The following is a 21,358-nucleotide window of genomic DNA, read 5'->3' on the forward strand; positions in this document are numbered from 1 at the left end:
TTCTCTCAACCTATCCCCATGCATCAGACATGACCCTACCCAAGAAATTCATCACTTAAATGCACAACCAGAACAGTCTAGGTTCAGGAAGCTATCATGTTTCTCTATTAAAATAGCCAAACTTCCCCAGCCTCCTCCATCCTAATAGCTACAAAACTTAATCATCAGCTCCTATCATGACAGATAATGTAATGTTTTTCACATTGGAAATGTCATATTGTTTCATTAGTGCTACTCATGTCTCTGTACTTCCAGAGGACTGCAGCATCTCTCTTACAAGGAAAGACTGAGAGACCTGGGGCTGTTTACTGTGGAGAGGAGAAGGCTGAGAGGGCACCTTACCAATGTCTATAAATATCTGAAGGGTGGCTGAAAGGAGAATGGAGCTAGTCTCCTTTCAGTGATATCCAGTGATAGGAGGAAGGCAATGAACATAAACTCAGTCACAGGAAATCCCATTTCAACACGATCATAGTATCACCAAGGTTGGAAGAGACTTCAAAGATCATCGAGTCCAACCTGCAACAACACCTTCCTTACTTTGATAAAACCTTACTGTGATAAAACCTTCCTTACTTTGAGCATGACTGAGCACTGGCACAGGCTGCCCAGAGAAGTTGTGGAGTCTCCTGCTTTAGAGATCTTCAAAACCCACCTGGATACATTGCATTGATACGTACCCTAAGTGGTCCTGCTCTGCAGGGGGATGGGACTCAGTATCTGGAAGTCCCTACCAATCCCTACCAGTCTATGATTCTATCAGAAAGGCCTCAGGGTCATTTCTGAGGGGTGGGGAGTGGATTATTTTGGTGAAATTCTTTTTTCAGGGGTAATTTTTCAGTATTGTGCATCCCATCACAAAGTTACTTACGTGGGAAAAAAAAAGAGTATCAATTCAATCATCTTTATTCATTTTAGCATGAAATGTCATCTTTCCATACTGTGAGCAGAAGTCTGTTCATACTTCCCATAGAGTGGACATTCTTGCTCTCACGTTACACTCAGCTTCACAAGAATTATCAGTATTAACTTTCATGTGAAAGCTGAGGATTTTATTTTAGCAAGGCCTGATGAATAATTGCCTTTATTCATAGAAGATAATAATTATTAGTGATTATCAGCTCCTCTCAACAAAATAAAAGTGACCAAAGAATGACAGTTTGTAAAACCTAACCTATCAATTTATCTTTTCACCTCTGACATTGATTTAATTGATCATCTGAAAAACACAATGTCTTAAATCTTAAATTTGGCCAGTTTTCCTCAAAGTAAGGGAATACAGACTAATAGCAAGTGAAAGGCTGCGTGCCCTCAGTTTATTCTTCCCTTTGCTATGTTCTGTCTATACAAAACTACTATAAATGCCGTTAAACTTGCTAGTACTTTGATTGCTTTGTCTTACTCTGCTAGTGACAAAAGAAACTAGAAAACACAAGCATGCTTCAGACTGGAAAAATGAAAGACAAAAATTAGGCTTTCTGAAAACACCCAGTAAATCTGGTCCTCGACAAGTAATATATTATGGGGTTTTAACTTCAATAAAACATTTCACAAACCAAAAGAAAAAAATTAATCCAGCATTCAAATGTGCTTTGTTAATGGTGCATAAATAACATGGAAAAATAACCCACTGAAAATTTATTTTGAAAGTAAGTGCAATGAACAGCAGGAAACCCCTAAAGACAGATGAAGTTCATAACTCACATTAAATCCAAAACAAAAACTCAACTTTGTGATTTAAGGATGCTAAGAAATTTGATTTGTCCTAAATGACAGTACAAAAAACACTCTCACCTTCTCCAACAAGACAGCTTATTCCAAGGTTGAGAAGAGGAAAAGGACACAGTGTTGAAGACAGGCATGACTTCCTAAAACAAATGCAATATATAGCTACATCAGCCTCATGCGCCTAGGCCAAGAAGAAATGGAAGCAAGAAATATAGATCTTATTGGCTAGGGAGGGGAGGAAAGCAAAAAAAATAAAAATAAATGGCAGTAAAGGAGTAAATGACATTTTAATTGGAAAAATTTTTGCATCACAGCCCAGAGGTATTGCTGTTGGAATCTACGGAAAGGTACTTAGTACAACGTTCTTGGATTTTGCTCAGGAATGAAGAAGTTCACATTAAAATCAAGCATGTGCTTTTAGATAAAAGTCCCTAACAATTATTACCCTACAAAGCAGCACATGTGCTCAAACTAACATTTAAAGGAATTGAGTCTCAGGAGTCACAGAGGACAACCAGAAATTCTGTTTTGCTTTACTGTTCATGTATATACTGTTATAAATAAAACTACTTCAGAGCTTCTGGGAAAGGAAAGGAAAACAAAAAACAAACAACCCCCCCCCCCCCCAAAACCAAACAAATAAAACAACAAGAAAAGAGCAAGAAAACCCCACAGCTTTACAGAATGTTTGTCTATTGGTATTTATATGCCATGCTCAGGCCTCATTCAGATTAAAGACATGGAGCAACTGATAACAGAAGCATATCAGAACTAGAACATTATTAAAAGCTTAGGACTCCTGTCTCACATTTATAGTAGGCTCACATTTGCTCACATGTCCCTGCAATGGTGCATGGGAATGGGCTGTCACCATAAGAACAAGTAATCCTCAAGCACTCAAAAATTTGTCCTCCACATTCTCCCTTCAACCCTGCAAGGTACCAAAAGCATCTACCCACACGTACTCTGTAATTAAATGCACTGCATTTGGGGTCTAACTGTGCTAGACAGCAGAAGCACTGGGTGGAATACACACTCTGGTGACAGTGGAGTTGTTGAAGTCAAGACAAGTACATAGGCTTGCTGTGGAGAAAGCACAGCGGCTGAGAAAAGAGCAGGTGGAAGTAGCTCCTACTCAACACCACTTGCCTGCACGAGAGGTTGGGATTACTGGATGTGGTGTCAGAATGCATGCTTGATAATATGATCTTTTCATAAATGCACAAGAAAACTCTCACAGACATATGTTGCTCAAGGTTAAGACTGTCACAGATGTTCCAATTTTCAAAAGGTTCCAGTATTACTGGGTCCCCTGATGAGTAATGTAATTAAGGTCTGGTGGTCCTAACGCATTAGCACAAGATCTGTCTCCCATATTATCATAGCTAGACAATAAATGCAGCTTTTATATAGCCTTTTTACATTGCTGTCACCACAAAGAGATGAGAAAAATTTCAGCAAGCAGGTCAGTAGAAGAAAAAGGAAGATCACTGGTCTCCGAGTCTGTTCAAAAATGCCATCTGTGTGCCACTTGTTTGTCATAAAACTGCCACATCGTTACTTGTCTCTTGTACTAATCTTGTTGGCACTCTGGCAGTCTGATCATTCCCTTTTACCATTATACTACGTACAAGTAAAATTCAACCAAAAAGCTTGACAGTTTTATTATATAATGATAAGGTGAGTAAGGAAATGAAAGACAGCTGTATTCCACATTCTACATAGCTCTTCAGAAATTTTTCCATTAGAAATTATTCAGCAATTGGAAGTAAAATTATTAGAGAGAAAAATTAGGATTGCCCTATTTGTGGAGTTCTTGAAACTACTGAATTGTACATACAGAACAAAAAGCAAGAGTAAAACTGACACACATCTACTTGTTAACTCCCATACTGTGTACTTTAAATAGCCCTGTAGCTGACAAGTTACTCATTACAATAGACTAACATTTCTTGCCCAAAGTTAATGCAAAATGTTTGTAGTAAAAAGCCCATGTTTCCTTGCAATTCCCATGCTTTTCTAAGCCACATCTATTCCCCTACATATTTTCAGAAAACAAATACAAATTTCTGCCACCACTAAATTACAAATGAAGTTCAGGACAATACGCCAACCTTACAATTTACACTGGTGGAACAGCAAGCTGGAAACATGAAGTCCAATGTTTCTGTCAGATGCATAAGAAATTATCATGCAGCAAAATATTATGCCATTTATGAGTGTTCAGCCATCATTATTTAAATGCAAAATGTAAAGTTTAAGAAAAGTCTAAGAATACTTTAAAATCTTTGAAGTACAGACTGAGCTCTAACCCATCACATAGCACCCCCTGGCAGACATTTCTTATAGTCAATTGAAAAAAGCCAGAAAGGATAAGTGTCTGCATTTTATCTTTCTATTCTGTATTAAAAGAGAATGCAACTATTGGAGAGAAGCAAACTAAAAAGGAGCATGTTAACAAATTAGTTAACCCACAGGAATTAAAATGATCCAGTGAAGAATTCTGTTGAGCTGTTACTAAAATAAATGGCACAAATGAAAGTAGACAGACAAAAATAAATTTGATTTTAAACAAAGCTATTTTAAATGACAAATTAACACCACTTATGCTTGTGCTGGGTGCAAAGACTACCAGAACTACTTCCCATGTTGCTGTACTTGAACAAGAGACAGCAACACAAATGGGGCAGGGGGAGAAATACCCCTGCACTTTGCATCTAAAGCATGTTACAAAAATAACTTCTCTTTCCCAGAGCACTATCCTCATAAGAAGAATTCAGGGTAAAGTCTTGCCAGACAAGGCACTTCTTACTACTTCCTAGAAAGAAAAATACATCTCTTTATTCCAACAAGCAGCCTTTCCTGCTCCCTGGAAGATTTTCATTCAAAAGTATCTTCCAGGTACTTCAGCCCAGCTTTTTTCCTGGCTAACTTACAGCTGCTCTGTTGGCTGCACATGGCTGTTCAGATTTCTGCAAGTGAGACTACAATACTGTGTTCAGTTCCAGGGAGAATTTAAATTGTGCCTGCCTTTTTTTTTTTTAATTATTATTATTACTTTAATTACCAGTGAAACATAGGCACTTACCAGAACTCATTTACTTTGCATATTATGGAACAGAAGTAGCAATTTTCATTGTTAGAAGACAAGCATCTTCTATCTGAGAGAAACCTCTTAGTTTCCTAAAATCAGATATGCCTTCCCCCAAACCCTTGAGTTTCCTTTCTGATCTCTTTCTCACTCTAAAAGCAAAGAAACAAAACAATGGTCTAAGCCACTACCCTGAGTCACTGACTGAACCTTACAATTCCATAATTCCACAGTTCCAGCAAGATGGCAAACGTTTTCCTTAATGCAGTAATAGCAAAGAGAACTTGGAAGCAGGATGAAGTTTATGGTTTTGGAGGAGAAGCAGACTAGGTAAGTAATACTGATGTGCAGGGAGACACGTAGTGTCACTGAAAGAATGACAACCTGTATGACACATGAAGAAAAGGCTCTCCCTCATTAAAGCAGCCATAAGGTAGAAGGGAATATGCTTCAATAGACAAAACTGGTTAAAAAACAGAAACCACAGGAGTAAATAACTATCTTGCTAGAAGTGAAACGCCATTATCATCTTATAATAGCACCTACTCTGTTCAACGTGATGGGGTTTTACTGTTGACACTAAGTTATTCAAGACAGTAAATGAACTTGAGTAAAGAATTCTGAGTAATGACCTGACATAAAACAGCAGATATTCAGCAACCTCAAAATAATGAAAATGTAGTTTTTCATACATTCTATAATAAAGTGGTAAAGTTTTTTGCAGATACTAGAAATTAATACAGCCAAAACACAAAAGCAACAATTTCAAGGCAGAAAATGGCACTGATTATCTCCTTGTATGCAGGAACCAGTCAAGACTCAGGAATGTAGCAAATAGGGTAGGGAAAGAGAAATATGTATTTGCTCTGTTCCTTAAGCATCATTTGTGGCTGCTCTTGTATTCCAGTTATCAAGCTATTAGAATCCAGTGGAGCTGCTTTTTTTCTTATGTAGTGAAGTAATTATGTTCACTTCCATTGTTACAGTTACACGCTTGCTTCCTTCTCTTTACTTAGAAGACCACATTGGAAGCAACTACAGGATGCTGTTTTACACCATGTTATCTTTGTGAAATCAAGTCTTTTGCATCTACTGTAGGCTGAACAGAAAATTTCAGATATATAATGAATACATACACAGGAAAATTCAGATATATAATAAATACATACACTTTTAACATTTATCAGAGGTTGCATGATATGGTAAATTAGCATTTCTGAACTTTGCATGCAACACTGATAATTTTCAAAGCAGTCTCTCTAGGACAGGGTAACAAAGCTCTATCATAAGCTAGTATGATCAGGAATCAAACTCTAGCATGGGCAGGAATTAATAAATTCAACTTTCTTGCATACTGTAGGCAATACAGACAGATCACATGTCATAAAATAAAATCCACCCACTCACTACACTGGAAAGTCATCGCATTTCTATGAACAGTAGAAATCCCATTTCCTTGCACACTTGGCAAACTGAAGAAGACAAAGCAGGTGAGCTTTGACATAACCTTGATGTAGTTTAATAAGTAACATAGTTTAAAACATCATTTCATTTTGGTGCTCAGATATTTCAGTAGTTCTGAGAGAATTATGGAGTGTGACCACGAAGGTGATCATGCAGCTTGCTTTGTAACTGAACAGAGAACTTGTGTCCATGCAAAACTAGCCACACAGCCTTACAGCATGTTTAGCATGATTCTTGCCATCTCAGAAAAAAAAAAATCAAGACACCATAATGTGACTTCAAGACTGTTTTCCACATGCAGTACAGAGAAGCCAAAACATATGCACCTTGTTCTCCCTGCTAATACGGACTGCAAGTATGTGTCCAGTGCTCGGGTCAGGCAGTTTTATGGGGTTGGCTTTGGGTTTTGTAATTAAATTACTGAAGATTTTTCTGACGTTTAGCAATTTCTTCATTCTACAGAGCTATTTCACAGGCCCGTAATTTCAAGTAAATGTACCTCCCATTCTCCATGCAAGCTCTATCATAGCAATTGGAGCAAACATGGCAAAAAAAAATCTCCTGCTTTTTGAAGTTTGTTACACTATTCAGTGCAGCATCACATTTCAGATGAGATTCTCTGTGGTTGCCTGGAAACAACATTTCTCTTTAATTGTAATTTCTGAAGACTACCTTTCTCTCCCCTAGTAACACTAGAAAACACAATTTTGGCTTTCTTATATGTTAACTGTAAGACAGCTTACAATTTTTCTTCAGCTCTAACAATCCTATGTTGTCACACATGGTACAAATGGTTATCTTCCAGCCTTACTGACCAGAAGTCTATTCATTAAAAGATGAGCTTTTCTAAGGACTGGTATGAAATCCGAAGTGTATCATTTTCTATAACTGATTTTTCAGGTTTTTGTTTATTCTTTGCTGTTGTTGTAGGTTTGTTTTAAAGAAAAAAATAATAAAATCAGATATACTAACATTAGTAATTATTTCTTCAGCATGAATTAATAGTCTGGGTTAGGTAAATCAAACTAGCAGTAGTCATCCTTATTTTAATACCATAACATATAGGTTTGCTCTGACTAGTAAGGTATCATCTGGCAATTCATGTTACAACCTAATTCTCTCTGTCACAACAGAAACACTGGTACGAGAAACAATGGAAACTTTTGTGCATGCAACCAGAATTAGTCAAGAAACCTTCCTTCTGGAGTATCTCCTACACTGAAGTAACAACTTAAAAACAATGAAACAAATAAAAAGTCAAACACAACAACCTTTAAATAGTTTTACACTTTCTTGTCACAGAAATAAAAGCGTTTTGCTTAAATGAGCCCAAAAATTGTTCTGCAAATGCTGTTCTGGACAGCAGATTGAGGGAACAAAAGCTTCAGTCACAAGGAACTAGAAATCGCAACTTCCTGTTCAAAATGAAATATACCATGACCATGATCAAGTAAAATGTGGCCACCGTTCCAGGGGTTACATTTAAACACTAACTATTAGCAACTTCAAACTGCAGTTTCTGGATATTTATCTACATTTAGAACTTGACTGAATAAAAGCCTTAAAGTGAGCCCTGGGTTTCAGTCCTTGGGTTAGGGACTTCTCCTATTTTATGCAGTAATTCTGTTCACTGTAAAACAAAAATGTTCTGTGTTCTCCTTTTTCTTTGGGTAACGTTCTCTGATTTCTTTCCTGCCAAACTTCAACAGGAAGTCATGGGCATGTTCTCACCCACAGCAAACTGGGATTAACAGCACTTCCCGTAAGGGAAGAAGAAAAGGAAAGGGAACCACATCCTCCTTCCTATAGAAATTTTTAGCCTAGTTTACAGATAGTGTATCAATACAATATAATCACTTCTTTTACTTTTAGAAAAACTGTTTTTAAGAGACCTGACTACCGCTAGTATACAGTGCAAGTCCATTTTCTGGGTGGAGTTATTCCACTATATTAGAAGATGCAATGCCTACCCAGGTTGGAAAAAAAAAAGAGGCGGCAAATTAATTTGACAGCCTGTTTAGATCAGATCAATTCTGGACCAATCAATCAGAGATGAGTGTAACTGTAGAATCTGAGAGGTAAACTACTGAATTTAGATACATTGCTAGCCAGTATAACTCTGAGATGGACCACAGCTGGAGATTTGCAGGACTGAGGTGTTGAAGAGCCTACATTTTAGTAAAACAAGTATTTCATTATATTTAATCCTAGAATTACAAATTCATTTGAAGTTGCTAAAATGCACCTGAAGTAATGGTTTACAATTTTTTTCTAGTTAGATATTAAATAGAAAATTATTAAACTTAGACCATTCTGATAGACCATGAAACCATAAGCTAGTTGAATGTATAAGAACAGCGAAGTGATGCACACCTCAAAATACGAGGCACCATTTAAAATGACTCTGTCCTGTTCTTCCTACTGACACCACCAGTTTACTCACTTGTAGCCATGATACCTGGAGGACATGCTGGTATCCCGTGATCAACTGCCCATCTGTAAGCTCCTTCACCAACTAAAAAGCTAGGAGACACAGAAGAGGGAGTTTAAGCAAAGCCATATAACAAATCCCCCTTTTCTTGCAATTATTTTTTTTCTATTTGGTTTGGTCATTTAAAACTTGTAAGCTGTCTACATTTCACAGCAATGTCAGCTAGAATTACATCTGGCAATCTGTGTAGTTTCACTAAAAGACTATGCAGTACTGATGCTTAGTATTGGATAAAAACAAATGCTATTAGATTTGGAATTAATTACCAAATAGCACCAGCTTTTAATTGCAGCTATAACAGGACAAAATTGTTTGAGCTCTTGCTCTCTAACAACTTAGCAAGATGCCAAAGACCAACAACATGGGATGAAATGAGGTGGGAATGGTAAGGAATTTCCAGTTTAGTCAGGCAATGCCACAGGAATATCAAGTATTTTTGAGAGGTACAACACAAGCTAAAAATAAGCCTTACTGGGAGGGATGAAGATCTACCTCATGGAGTTTTATCAAGCATTTGCAAATGAGAAGTCTACTAAATTTTTAATAACCTTGAGGGGGGGGAATCAGCAAGCTGTGAAGCTGTTTATTACTCTGTACTGAACACTTTACAGTACACACTGCTGTGACAATGAATGATAGCAAAAAAGAAACACCACCATAGACAGAGAACTTCTAAGGAGAGGAAAAATAAAAACATGCCTCAAAACTTAAGCGATGTGATTTTTCACTTTGCTCACACTTGTGTTCTTAACTCCTAGATTCCTCTCCCTCCTGTATAAGATAGGCAAAAAAGTATTTTCCAGTCCTGGTCCCACAGAATAAATTAGATTAACTGAAATTGGCATCTAACTGAGGTCTCATAACACCACTGAGATTTTTTAAATTTTTCAGTTTGGATATCTTGAAAGGACAGCACAATCACGGGAAAAAACATAAAACTAACAGCTGACAAAAAACAAACAAACCAACCAGCTAAACAAATAAGAATAAATCAAAACTCAGGATCTCAGTGCTTTGTCTGTACTACCTATACTGCATCTTCCATAAAGTGATATCAAATTAACTACCAATAGACTCTTACAGGACTGGGATTGTTTAGCCTGGAGAAGGATCAGGGGTGACCTCATTGCCCTCTACAACTACCTGAAGGGTGGTTGTAGACAGGAAGGGTTTGGTCTCTTCTCCCAGGCAACCAGCACCAGAACAGGGGGACACAGTCTCAAGCTGTGCCAGGGGAGGTTTAGACTCGAGGTGAGGAAAAAGTTCTTCACTGAGCGAGTCATTCGTCATTGAAATGGGCTGCCCAGGGAGGTGGTGGAGTCACCGTCCCTGGAGGTGTTCAGGAGGAGATTGGACGTGGCACTTGGTGCCATGGTCTAGTCGTGAGGTCTGTTGGGACAGGTTGGACTTGATGATCCTTGGGGTCTCTTCCAACCTTAGTTATACTGTGATACTGTGACATAGAGCATGAACTCAGTCCTGCAGGTAGTCAAATATGTGTCATCTAAACAAGATTAAACACTCTTCACACCATCACTTCAATTGCCCTGTGTTCCTGTTCAGCACACAGCTCCACACACCACTCTACCAGCCACAAATGACAGGTTGGCAAGAGAGCAGGAAACAGCAGGCAGGCACTAGGTAGCTACTTTAGTTAACCACGAGAATCATCCACATAACCATGCAGAAAGGATGCAGCAAGCAACAATGAACAGGGCAATACTTTCAGCTGACAAACTCAATATTACCTCTAAACAGCTACCACCAAGCTTGATTTACTGGGGGTGAGGAAAAACAGGGAATAAAGCCAGTGGGCTGCAGAAACCAGTCAAACCCCCACCAGGTTTCAAAAGCCTTTATGGTAATTCAAAATACAAATTTCCAAATGGAGGGGGGGGAAGAACAAAACAAAGGATAAACTGAGTTGCTGCTCTGCTACTCTGAAAATTGGTTCTGCACAAACAAGACAAAAAGATCTTTCTTGCAAATACATCAGAGTAGTCTGTAGTTGTTGCAGGCTCAGAATGCACAGAAGATGAAAACATTTGCCCAGCAAGCTTGGATACACTCTTCAGCTACAGCGAAACTGGACCATATTAATGGGAAATACCAAGTAAAAGTGTCTATAAAAGAGGGGGGTTTAGGCAATTTTCTCCAAGAACATAGTTATTCTGGTGCTATCTGCTCCAAACAGGACCATTTCATTTGGGCTGTGGGAGACAAGGCCACACTAAGCTAAACAGAAGTCCCAGAAGAAGATGATGTTCATTAAGATGGTCAAGATGATTCCAAAGTGACAAATGCACTTTGCAACATTTATTACAAAAATGCAGCAATCACCCTGACACTGTTACGAAGGAAAGATTGCTCTGAAGAAACAGAAGAGAGATAGAAAGTGGTGCAAGTCTTCACTCCAGACACTTTCTTGACTATGTACACAATGTCCTACCTACAGTACAGTACAACACTGAAGTGATTACAAATCCCTGCAAAGCCAAGAGGGAGGAAAAAAAAAACCCTAAGGGTTACTGAGAAAAAGATACAGATAAAAACTTAGATATCATTTCTTTGGAGTTCTAAGAAAGCAGACATTTAAAGTAAGAATTGCACTACCTAATAACGAGATGTAAATAAGCCTTTTCCCTCAAGAAGGTCAAGGCTTCAGCATAAGAAATAGGAAAATCTTCAAACTTATTACTCCAAAACATCTAATCCATTATGCTGGGACCAAATACCACTTCCAAAGATCCAGCATGCAGTTGTGCTTTCATTTGGTAAAGCTATACAACAAACAGGAATAACTTACATAATAATATGTAACATTTCCAAGTACAGAATTTTCTGTTCCTGCATACACAGGCAGGAAAAAAATCCCGATAGTAACAAGCTGAATAAAACAGGACAGAAAGACTGAAGGACCGTAGAAGTTTCAACAGATGCACTCATGCATTAAGGGATTCCCTATTTTAAACTTTTAAAATTCATTTTGGAGAGTAGGATTCTGCATTTTAAACAAGTATTGGTCCAGAATGACACATTCTGCAGAGCACTCCACAGTAAAGTGGATACATCCATTCAGACATTGATCACTCCATCCAAGTAAGCTTACCATTTCAGAATAAATTAATTCATAATCATTACCATTTCTTCTACTAAAAATCAGAACTATACCACTTGGAAGTGATTTTGAACTGTCACGGTAATACTGGTTGCTTAAGAGGGGTAAACAGGCCAAACTAGTTGCCTCTATCTCGTCTTTTGAAAGATAAGAATCTCCGTAATGCCACATTTACTAATCTCCCAGCTCCCAAATTTTTCATGTGTGGTCAAATGTTCTGGCCAGAAAACATAAAGCTAGCTTTGATCATTCTACAGAAATAGTCTCTACCACTAGGTTTCATTAATGAGACAGGTTGTTAGGCTAAGCACTATCTTGAAGATGCCTTGACATGCTATTTGTCCATGAGAATCAAGATGAAACTTGCATACGTTTACAAATAAAAATCGGGTATTAAAACCCTGACACTTGGTACAAATGCCAAAATGCATCAGCTGTCTTGTGATTTGATCATATATGTTCCCAGCTTGTGCAAGAATACATTTCAATCCCCAAACAACATCATGTCAAAACCTGCCAGGCATGAAATTATCATTGCCTACAATGAACATGAGTTCTATCATTTTGAACTTGGGATATCCCATATGAACAGGAGCATCCACAAAGGCAAGCCTAAAGCACAACCCATCACATCCCACTAGTATAGATTGTTTCTAGGGTAATTATTTTGCTCTAAAAGGAATGTGCGTATAAAATCCAGAATGGGGAAGAGGAAATGAAAATATATATTAGGTACCTTAGGGCCACAACACTTGGACAATAAACTGTACGTGTTGGCTCCAAAGACAGCTCATCTCTTGCCTTGAAAGTTTAAGCTCCTCGTCTTTAAAAAGATCTGTTATCCAGGACCTTGCACAGGCTTTGAAAGATTCAGTCTTGTCCTTCAAGGGCAAGAGGATATACTTTCTTGTCCATTCAGTTATTTTTCCAAGTAACAGCAGCATAAACTAAGTAATGAAGTTACTGCAAATGTGCTACAATGCCCAAGTGTTCTTCCTTGCAACAATTTGAGAAAAAGCTATGACAACACATACAAAATAAATCACAAGTGCTTGCTCCTGCAGTTGACTTCAGTACTAGATCTGGAACACCAAAAAACCCTCTCTCTCTTTAATATAACTCTCTCAGCTAAAACCCACTTTCTCCTGACACTGGAAGAAATGAGCTACTAAAAGCAACAGAAATTCAAGTTCCTATTGTTTGGTAAAGTCCCACAAAAAGAAAGAGGTTCTCTCACTCATTACAGTTATTCCTTTCTTCATTAAAAAACACAAAAAAAACCAGTTTTAAATGTAAAATCTGCTTGCTGATAGTTTGGTTTCAGAAAGCCTTCTTTTGATCTCTGAACCTCCTTTGCTGCACAACAGAACACAGGAAGAATGCTTTTCCTCACTGTTTAAACTGGAATACCGTACCATCCATCTACCTACTTGCTAGGCTAATTTTACAAAAGAAGAATAAGATATTAAGGAAAGTAAAATTTAGTAATCTAAATATATGTATTTTAAACTACATAAATGCTGGCTTTAATACACCTGTAAATATTGCGGTCCATTAGTCAGGAAGTGGCAGCAAAATTCTGCAATAGGTATGATAACAGCAGTCAAATAATATGAATGAATCATTCAAGTTCTCTTCTTGACAATTTAAGTTGCTAATGAATATAAGATGCTTTTACAAGTAACCAATTCTGACACATTTCTTGGATTCTTCCCTGTATGATCCAATAATATTTAGATTTGTTACACATTTAGTAGTTACCTTTTCCATTTAAGTTACTATTCCCATCTCAGTAAAGGAGTGCATGTTTTCATTATTGTAAATACCATTAAATCTATCTTTAAAATAACTTCCCCTGGCTAAAATAATAGGAAGTTACTAAACATTTTCACAGCTGCAAAACAAAGCCACAAAGGCAGGAAAGTGAGATTCTTTTGTGTACTTGTTAAAAACTATGTTACTTTTCTTAAAGGTAGATGAGGCAAAGGCAGTAAAATTTCATTTTAATTATTGGTTTATTTAGGGGATTTGTCAAAATGTTAGAGTAATAAATGTAAAAATTCAGTATGAAGTAGCTGGAAACAAAACATTATTGCCATCTACAGTTCATTCTACCCTCATCTTCGTCAAGAACAAAGTTTATATTCTTTTTAAATACATATTATCACTGATATTTAAAACAGCAGCAGCCTTCTTGGGATAAGATATAACCTTCAGATAGTTCATGCAGTAAAGATGAAAGACCAAAGTAAAGTCAATCATAACAAAGCAATTACCAGGGTGGAATTCTGCCAGCAGAGAGTTTGCCTTTCTGTCCTTCACACAACAATCTATTTGCAACTGAAACTGGATTCTTGATTCCTGAAAATACATATTAGCAAAAAATGGGAACAAAACATTAAAAAGAATTCTTTCCACATCGGATTGTAGTGTTCACTCTGGTAACAGAAGTGACCTTCTAATGATTTTGCAAAACCTTAGAAATTAAAGGGAGACACCTTACATTACATCTCAATTTAGTAACAGCTTCACCAGTTTTTCCTTTGCATGTTCTACCAGTAGTGACAAGACCTTCTGTGGCACCACCACACCTTCTAATCAACACACTCCCCCTCCTTTTGTTTCTTTTGAAAAGAAAAGTTTGTATTGAAATATTCAGAGTGATATACCACAGAAATCTCAAACTATATCTATGGTATTCTACAGGCCAAAGATATTTTATGAGCATTAATTTTTCAAGATGGAAAGAGCTTTATTTAGATCTATCTGGCCAGAACAGGGATTGCAACATTCAGGCTTAGCTTTCTGTCACTCCCTCATTTCCTCCTTACCCATGGTTGGAAGAATACATTTTCTACCAAACAAGTCTTGAAATATAAATCTAGAATAAATACTAAAACTAATTATCTACACAAGGAATTTATTACCATGGGTTAGAAGTATTTTAGGACAAAGAAATGTTGTCAGAAGAGCTAGTCAAAAGTAACAGTCAAGGCTGTTTAATGTACTCATAACAAAACCTGAACAATCCCTATTTGGGACTGTATACCTATATGTATTTGGTACTGAAAACTAAAACAAGACAGAAAAAGGAGAAGCAAAATAGTTTCCAGATTAAGTAAATCCCATATACAAATGTATCTAACTTTATAACTGTAACACACAAAAGAGTAACTGTAACTGAGCAAGTCAGTGAAATTATAATTAAAAATAAAATCTGCTGTACAGAAAAGTTTATGTCCCAAGCAAACTGCACAACAGATGAGCAGCTCTGCCTACTCTCAAGAAAAGCATGAAAGGCTTCAGTTTGGAGGTCAGAACCCTGCATAGCCTTCTGACACTACAAAGGAAATTTCAGACCCCTAGAATCCTAATTTGAGCAATTTAACTGAGACAGTAATACCAACTGACTTTATGATTGAATTATATAATAAGTTCTTTGAGGAAATTTAGAACAAAAATAAATACAAAAGCATGGTTTAAATGTCTGTCACCTTTCATTTATTGCATTTTATTATACAGCTTTCATTCTACTAATTAATGTGGGCAAATTCACTCCCAATATGAGTTTTCTGTCATATAATTGTTCTGAAAAGGATTATCGGTGTACTAATACATTACAGAAAGTAAATTAACACAAAACACTATTTCAGGAAGCAGGAATGTCTCCCCCCCTTTTCTAAAATGGGGCTGCGACAGGGGAAGTTTAGGCTCGAGGTGAGGAGAAAGTTCTTCACTGAGAGAGTCATTTGTCATTGGAATGGGCTGCCCAGGGAGGTGGTGGAGTCACCGTCCCTGGAGGTGTTCAAGAGGGGATTGGACGTGGCACTTGGTGCCATGGTCTAGTCATGAGGTCTGTGGTGACAGGTTGGATTTGAGGATCTTTGAGGTCTCTTCCAACCTTAGTGATACTGTGATTATTTACAATCTGTGTGTGTCCTTCCAAAAAGGAAAAAAACCAACACATTAATTGATCTTTGCACTTAAATCAGTAGTGAGCTTAACAATATGTAGTTAACATACCACTCAGTGCTCCAACTGCTCCAAAATTTAATGATTTTCCATCCATTATACTGGCATCGCATTCTATCTCACCCAGAAGGTTTAGGTTAGACCCCAATCCTGCATTTGTAAAAGGAGAATCCTGAAAAATAAGAATGAAACATCATAAGGCCACATGCATAATAGACTAGATCAACACTTTTGTATAACTGATCTGATGACACTACTCTTGGTATGGTGCACTTAATTCTAGTAGTTTCTTCTGCCAAAGCAAAATCAGCAATTCGAGCAGGGCATCTTCAATTGATTTGTAATGAATACAAAAGGAAGAGAGAGCACAGAAAAAGTCACTTAGCTTTTCTTAACTTTGAAACGAGCAAGTAAGTTCAAAGCCTGTTTTGCAACAAGTTAATTTTAGAGAGGCATTGTTAGAGTCATTAAAACACCATCTTCCTGAAGAATCATGGATACATGATTAATGTATAATCATGAAACAGACTGTACTCTCTGTTGATTTTATGCTACTCATCTTTATTTTCTGCCTTTTACTTCTGTCTACAAGAAGCAGCACAAGATTTTACCCCACACCACAACATATCTTCGAATTCACTGTGTATATTTCATGATGTTGTCATAGTGTTCACTTTGACAGCTATACCTCACAGCAAAGAAGCAAATTTGAAAATATTTTAGGGTAATGAAATGCTTACAATTTAGTTCACAGGGAATAACTTCCCTTAGAAGGGTGAGAAGAGTACGGTTTTTTAAAAGGCTACCAAGATGATGGCCTTGGAAAGGTGGAAGACTGCAGAACAACCACGGGCTTAACTGACTTTGTTGCTCCACAGGCTCTACAAGTATGAAAGGGAATCAAGTCAGTGGAGTTCAAAACAAAAGGAGCAGAAAAGCAATGGAAGGAATCAGAAGGCAAACAGTGAATTCACTGGAGAACTAAGAAATAACAGGAATGCATTAAGGTGAATAATGTTTACTCTCAGTGCTGTCCAAATTTCCTGTCCATGAGTAATCAGAGTACGTAGACCTGCAAGTCTAGAGACAAATTAGTGAAGTTCTGCTCCCAAAAATATTTGCTCAGTGCATATACTCAAAAGCATTAACAAAGAAGATTTTTGTGCTTTACAGATTTGTCACTGCCACAAAGCAGAGACAGTCCTTATATTAAAAGCACATCACAGCCAAATAAAGAAAGTAAGAAGGACCCATCAGAACAGAAGTCCTGGTAATGCTGTCTAGAATCCCTCTGTAGTCAAGACACAAAGCTCTCTATCATCTGACAAGTGTAATGAAATTAAGATAGCAAAAAAAAAAAAGAAGTGGCACTAGTTAACTTTCTTTCTGAATTCTAGATGTGCCTAATGCTTTGACACAGCATCCTTCCCTGGCACAGCATCCAGGATGCACCAAGAGACAACTTAGAAGATTTCAAGACAAAAGGAATGCCGCCTGTTTCTCCTTACAAAATACTACGGAACACTGGATAAATAAGAACTCTAAACCAACAAAACTGTAGATGCCTCTTTGGTTGCATGACTTCATTTTAGGACTCAGAAGGAATCTTACCAGTACAATCAATTACAATATGAGTAACTTCTCCAGTAAAAAAAAAAAAAAAAAAAAAGATTACATTTAGAATAGAATAGAATTAACCAGGTTGGAAGAGACCTTCGAGATCATCATGTCCAACCTATCATCCAACACTACCCAATCAACTAAACCATACAACCAAGCATCCTGTCAAGCCTCGCCCTGTACACCCCCAGCGACGGCGACCCCACCACCTCCTCAGGCAGCCCATTCCAGTGGGCAATCACTCTCTCTGTGTAAAACTTCCTCCTAACCTCCAGCCTAAACCTCCCCTGACGCAGCCTGAGACTGTGTCCTCTTGTTCTGGTACTGGTTGCCTGGGAGAAGAGACCAACCTCCGCCTCACTACAACCCCATTCAAAACTTACGTGGAATTTTACTTAGTTTTGCAATCAAACTGCACTCAATTAAGAAGATGGTCTCAGAATTGCTAAAAGGAAGGGGGTCTATGCTATATTCACAGATCTGAAAGGCAATCGGCTAACACCTTCAGACCATGCAGGAGCTGGGTGTGAACACATGGAATTTTCGATACCTACCTGAGCGTCTTGGAGATAAGAGGAGATACAAAGCCTTTGAAATAAGGCAGGAAAAACACCTTTGTTAAAGGTGTTAACAGAAATTCACACCTACTTCTGAGTAGGCAGGGACATGAAATACACCACACAAATACTGCTTTTTGAAAACAGCTATCTCTGCAAAGTCTGACCAAAAGATCAAGACTGATATACAGATGGAGAAACATGAAAAAATTAAGGTGTATTTTGAAAGGAAAATTCTAACCTTTAAAGAATGCAGAAACATTATTACACAACAGAAATGTGCATGCTTTCAAAAAGGGAAATAAATGAACTGATCTAACCAAAGCACTCTTCATACCCTTGGACTGAAAAAAATGCAGTAGTGTGAAAACCATATGACTACCACAGCATGAGGAAGAACCCAATCAAAGCATGTATCCATAAACAGGGAGGAAGGGAAAGGAGGACAAGGTTTACAATACAGAAGGTATCTTCAGTATTCTTAAAAAAAATACCAACCCACTCACACACACCCCCAAAAAAATCCACCAAAACCACACATAAGCTGAAATCTGCCTTTGTATTTCTAAGACAACTGAAAGCAAACCAAGCATGACCTTTGCATGTTGAAAGTGCTACTACCATAGAAAAGTTGGGAAAAAAATACAAACAAGTGGCTATTCAAAGCATTTTAACAAAACACAAGCTTTCAGTTATGTAAAAAATACTAGACTACCTGGCAGTTATCCATTACTGAAGTACCTCTAACTTAACCATGCAAACTTGTAGCAAAGGAGATAATACAAAGCTTTAGGATGTGAAGCAAGAGTTTCATTTTCCCAAAGTACCCATCCTGTAAAAACTCTCAATTTTTTCTTTCAGAATCCTTTTGACTTCAAGATGTATTTAAAAAGTGTCCTAGCAGCAAGCACAGGTATGCTGAAGTTTCAAGCTGCTCCACAGAGAAAGACCTTGGTGTCCTAATGGACAGCAAGTTCACCACGGGACAGCAATGTGCCCATGTGGCCAAGGAAGCCAATGGTATCCTGGAGTGAATCAAGAAAAGTGTGTCCAGCAGGTCTAGGAAGGTTCTTCTACCCCTCTACTCTGCCTGGTGAGACCACACCTGGAATACTGCATCCAGTTTTGGCTCCCCAGTTTGAGAGAGACAGGGACCTGCCAACGAAGAGTCCAATGGAGAGCCATGGGAATGATTAGGGGACGTGAGCAGCTCTCCTGTGAAGAAAGACTGAGAGCCCTGGTTAGTCTTGAGAAGACCAGGGCTCTCATCAATGTGTATAAATATCTGATGGGTGGGTGTCAAGTGGAGGGGGCCAATCTCTTTTTGGTGGTGTGCAACAATAAGACAAGAAACAACAGGTACAAGCTTGTGGAGTTCTCCTTCTCTAGACACATTCAAAACCTGTCTGGATGTATTTCTGTGTGGACTACCCTAGATGACCCTGCTTTGGCAGGGGGGGGTTGGACCCAATGATATCTGGAGGTCCCTTCCAACCCCTAATTACTGTGATACCTGCACAGAAGATTTTCTGAAGTGCTCTATGGTCAAAGAAAAAAGTCTGGAACTGCACTTTGCTCTCACAGCCAGGCATAAATGCAATTGCATGTGGTTTTGTTGAAAGCTGCAAGTTTTAATGGGTGTACGTGGAGGGGCGCATCCTCAGCCCCACAAAAAAGCCTTTGTGTTTCAGGAGAAACTCAGCCTTCATATAGTGGCCAACAGCAAGAGTCTAAAAAAGAACAGGTACTGCAATAATGTTTTTGTAGAAGAACACAATGGAAAAGTTTATGAAGCAACTCGTCAAGATCCATTTTATTAGAAAATCTGAAAGACATAACACGTTCATTTTCCTCCCTGCAATGAGAGAGTTCACAAATGGGAAAATAACTGCATTTAATTAACTTATCAAATGCAGATCATGCTTATGAAGACCAGCAGAGTTATTTTAGCCATATTCTGAATCAGCTGCTCTTGTTTGCAAGAAAAATCTACCTTTTCTCTACTTAACTATTAGCACTATCATCTTAATCACACAACACAATTTCACTGGAGATTCACATTGTCCATCAAAGGAAAGCTGTTCTTTCTCCATCTAGAGCCTGCAAAAATAAAACAAAGACAGTATACCACAAGCAAACTGTCAGCTTGCTCATAAAAGATCAAGAGCAAGTCTCACACCTCAGCCAGTCTTTGAAGTGATGCCTCTTGGATTAGCTGAAATTTTGTGTAACAGGAGGTGTGCAACTGAGCATCACTGAGGAAAACAATAGAATCCTCTTTTGTGACACTTCCACAAAAATATGTTTGTGCCTTGCAAAGATTACAGATTTTTGGGACACAGCATTAAAAGACCTAAAGAGCTGTAGAACTGATTAAATATTTCTGATACATTCACAGCAATGTGTTCTACAGCAATCAAAATACCAAGATGGTACAGAGTACTCCACCACAGAGTCTGTTATCCTGTTACACAAACCTCTACTTGTGTCACTGTAGTATAAAAGAGTGGAGACAAACATTGCTTTCATACAGATTTTCGTTACATACTTGCCAACTTAAAATGCTAAAGCTATTTATGAAAAGTGACTATTTTTTCCTGCATAAGCAAAAGAGTAGTGATGGCTCAAAAGACAGTCAATGAGCAAACTTACACTTCACCTACACTTCCACTCATAACATTTTTTAATTGATGAGAAAGGTCATTCTGTTTGCTTTGTAGACTTGCCACACGCAATTTCTGTTTTCCATAGAGCAATAGGAAAAACATGACATTTAAACCAGAAGATGCAGCTCCAGAAATGACAGAGATGAGACATGAGCAGATACATGCCTTTAACATTGTGAAAGCTGACAGTCACCACACTGGAATTTATCATACCAGATCCAAAAAAAAACCTGCCACTGCAAACCACACCATTTTCTGTTGGGTATACCTTTGACTTTTCCCCCCAGAGTAACCGCATGGCTGCTTACTTGAATTTAAAAGACGTGTCCACATCCCCAACCCAATATTCTTTATCCCAGAAACAGAAAGAACAAACCACAATTTAGAGATTATATAAATCATTTAAGGAATAAATGAAAGCAAATAATTAATGACAGCAGTAAAACCGGAACAAAGTATTTCCTTAAAACCAGGAAGAGCGTTTTGTGCAACAGCACACATCCAAGTACTATGTAAAGCAATTATAAAACCAGAGAGTGAATGATGGCAGGCATCACCATAATACTAGCAAGACACAGGAGAATAAATACATTGCTGATTAGAGTAATTTCATACAAAGGTTTTGATTTCATCTTTAAAGCCATAAATTCT

The 21,358-nt window shown here is 37.9% G+C and overlaps 1 protein-coding gene across 1 annotated transcript in view; it reads right to left on the reverse strand.

The window, feature by feature from the left end:
• Positions 1-21,358, reverse strand: part of TASP1 (taspase 1) — an 87,301-nt gene that overhangs the window by 54,985 nt on the left and 10,958 nt on the right. Inside the window, exons 5-7 of the mRNA XM_054180103.1 lie at positions 15,916-16,036; positions 14,169-14,253; positions 8,727-8,806 (exon numbers count right to left, since the gene is read on the reverse strand). Of these exons, the coding sequence (XP_054036078.1) occupies positions 8,727-8,806; positions 14,169-14,253; positions 15,916-16,036 (286 nt within the window). The remainder of the gene's footprint in view (positions 1-8,726; positions 8,807-14,168; positions 14,254-15,915; positions 16,037-21,358) is intronic.

The sequence above is a fragment of the Dryobates pubescens genome, chromosome 3, assembly GCF_014839835.1.
Source record: "Dryobates pubescens isolate bDryPub1 chromosome 3, bDryPub1.pri, whole genome shotgun sequence".
Classification (NCBI taxonomy): domain Eukaryota; kingdom Metazoa; phylum Chordata; class Aves; order Piciformes; family Picidae; genus Dryobates; species Dryobates pubescens.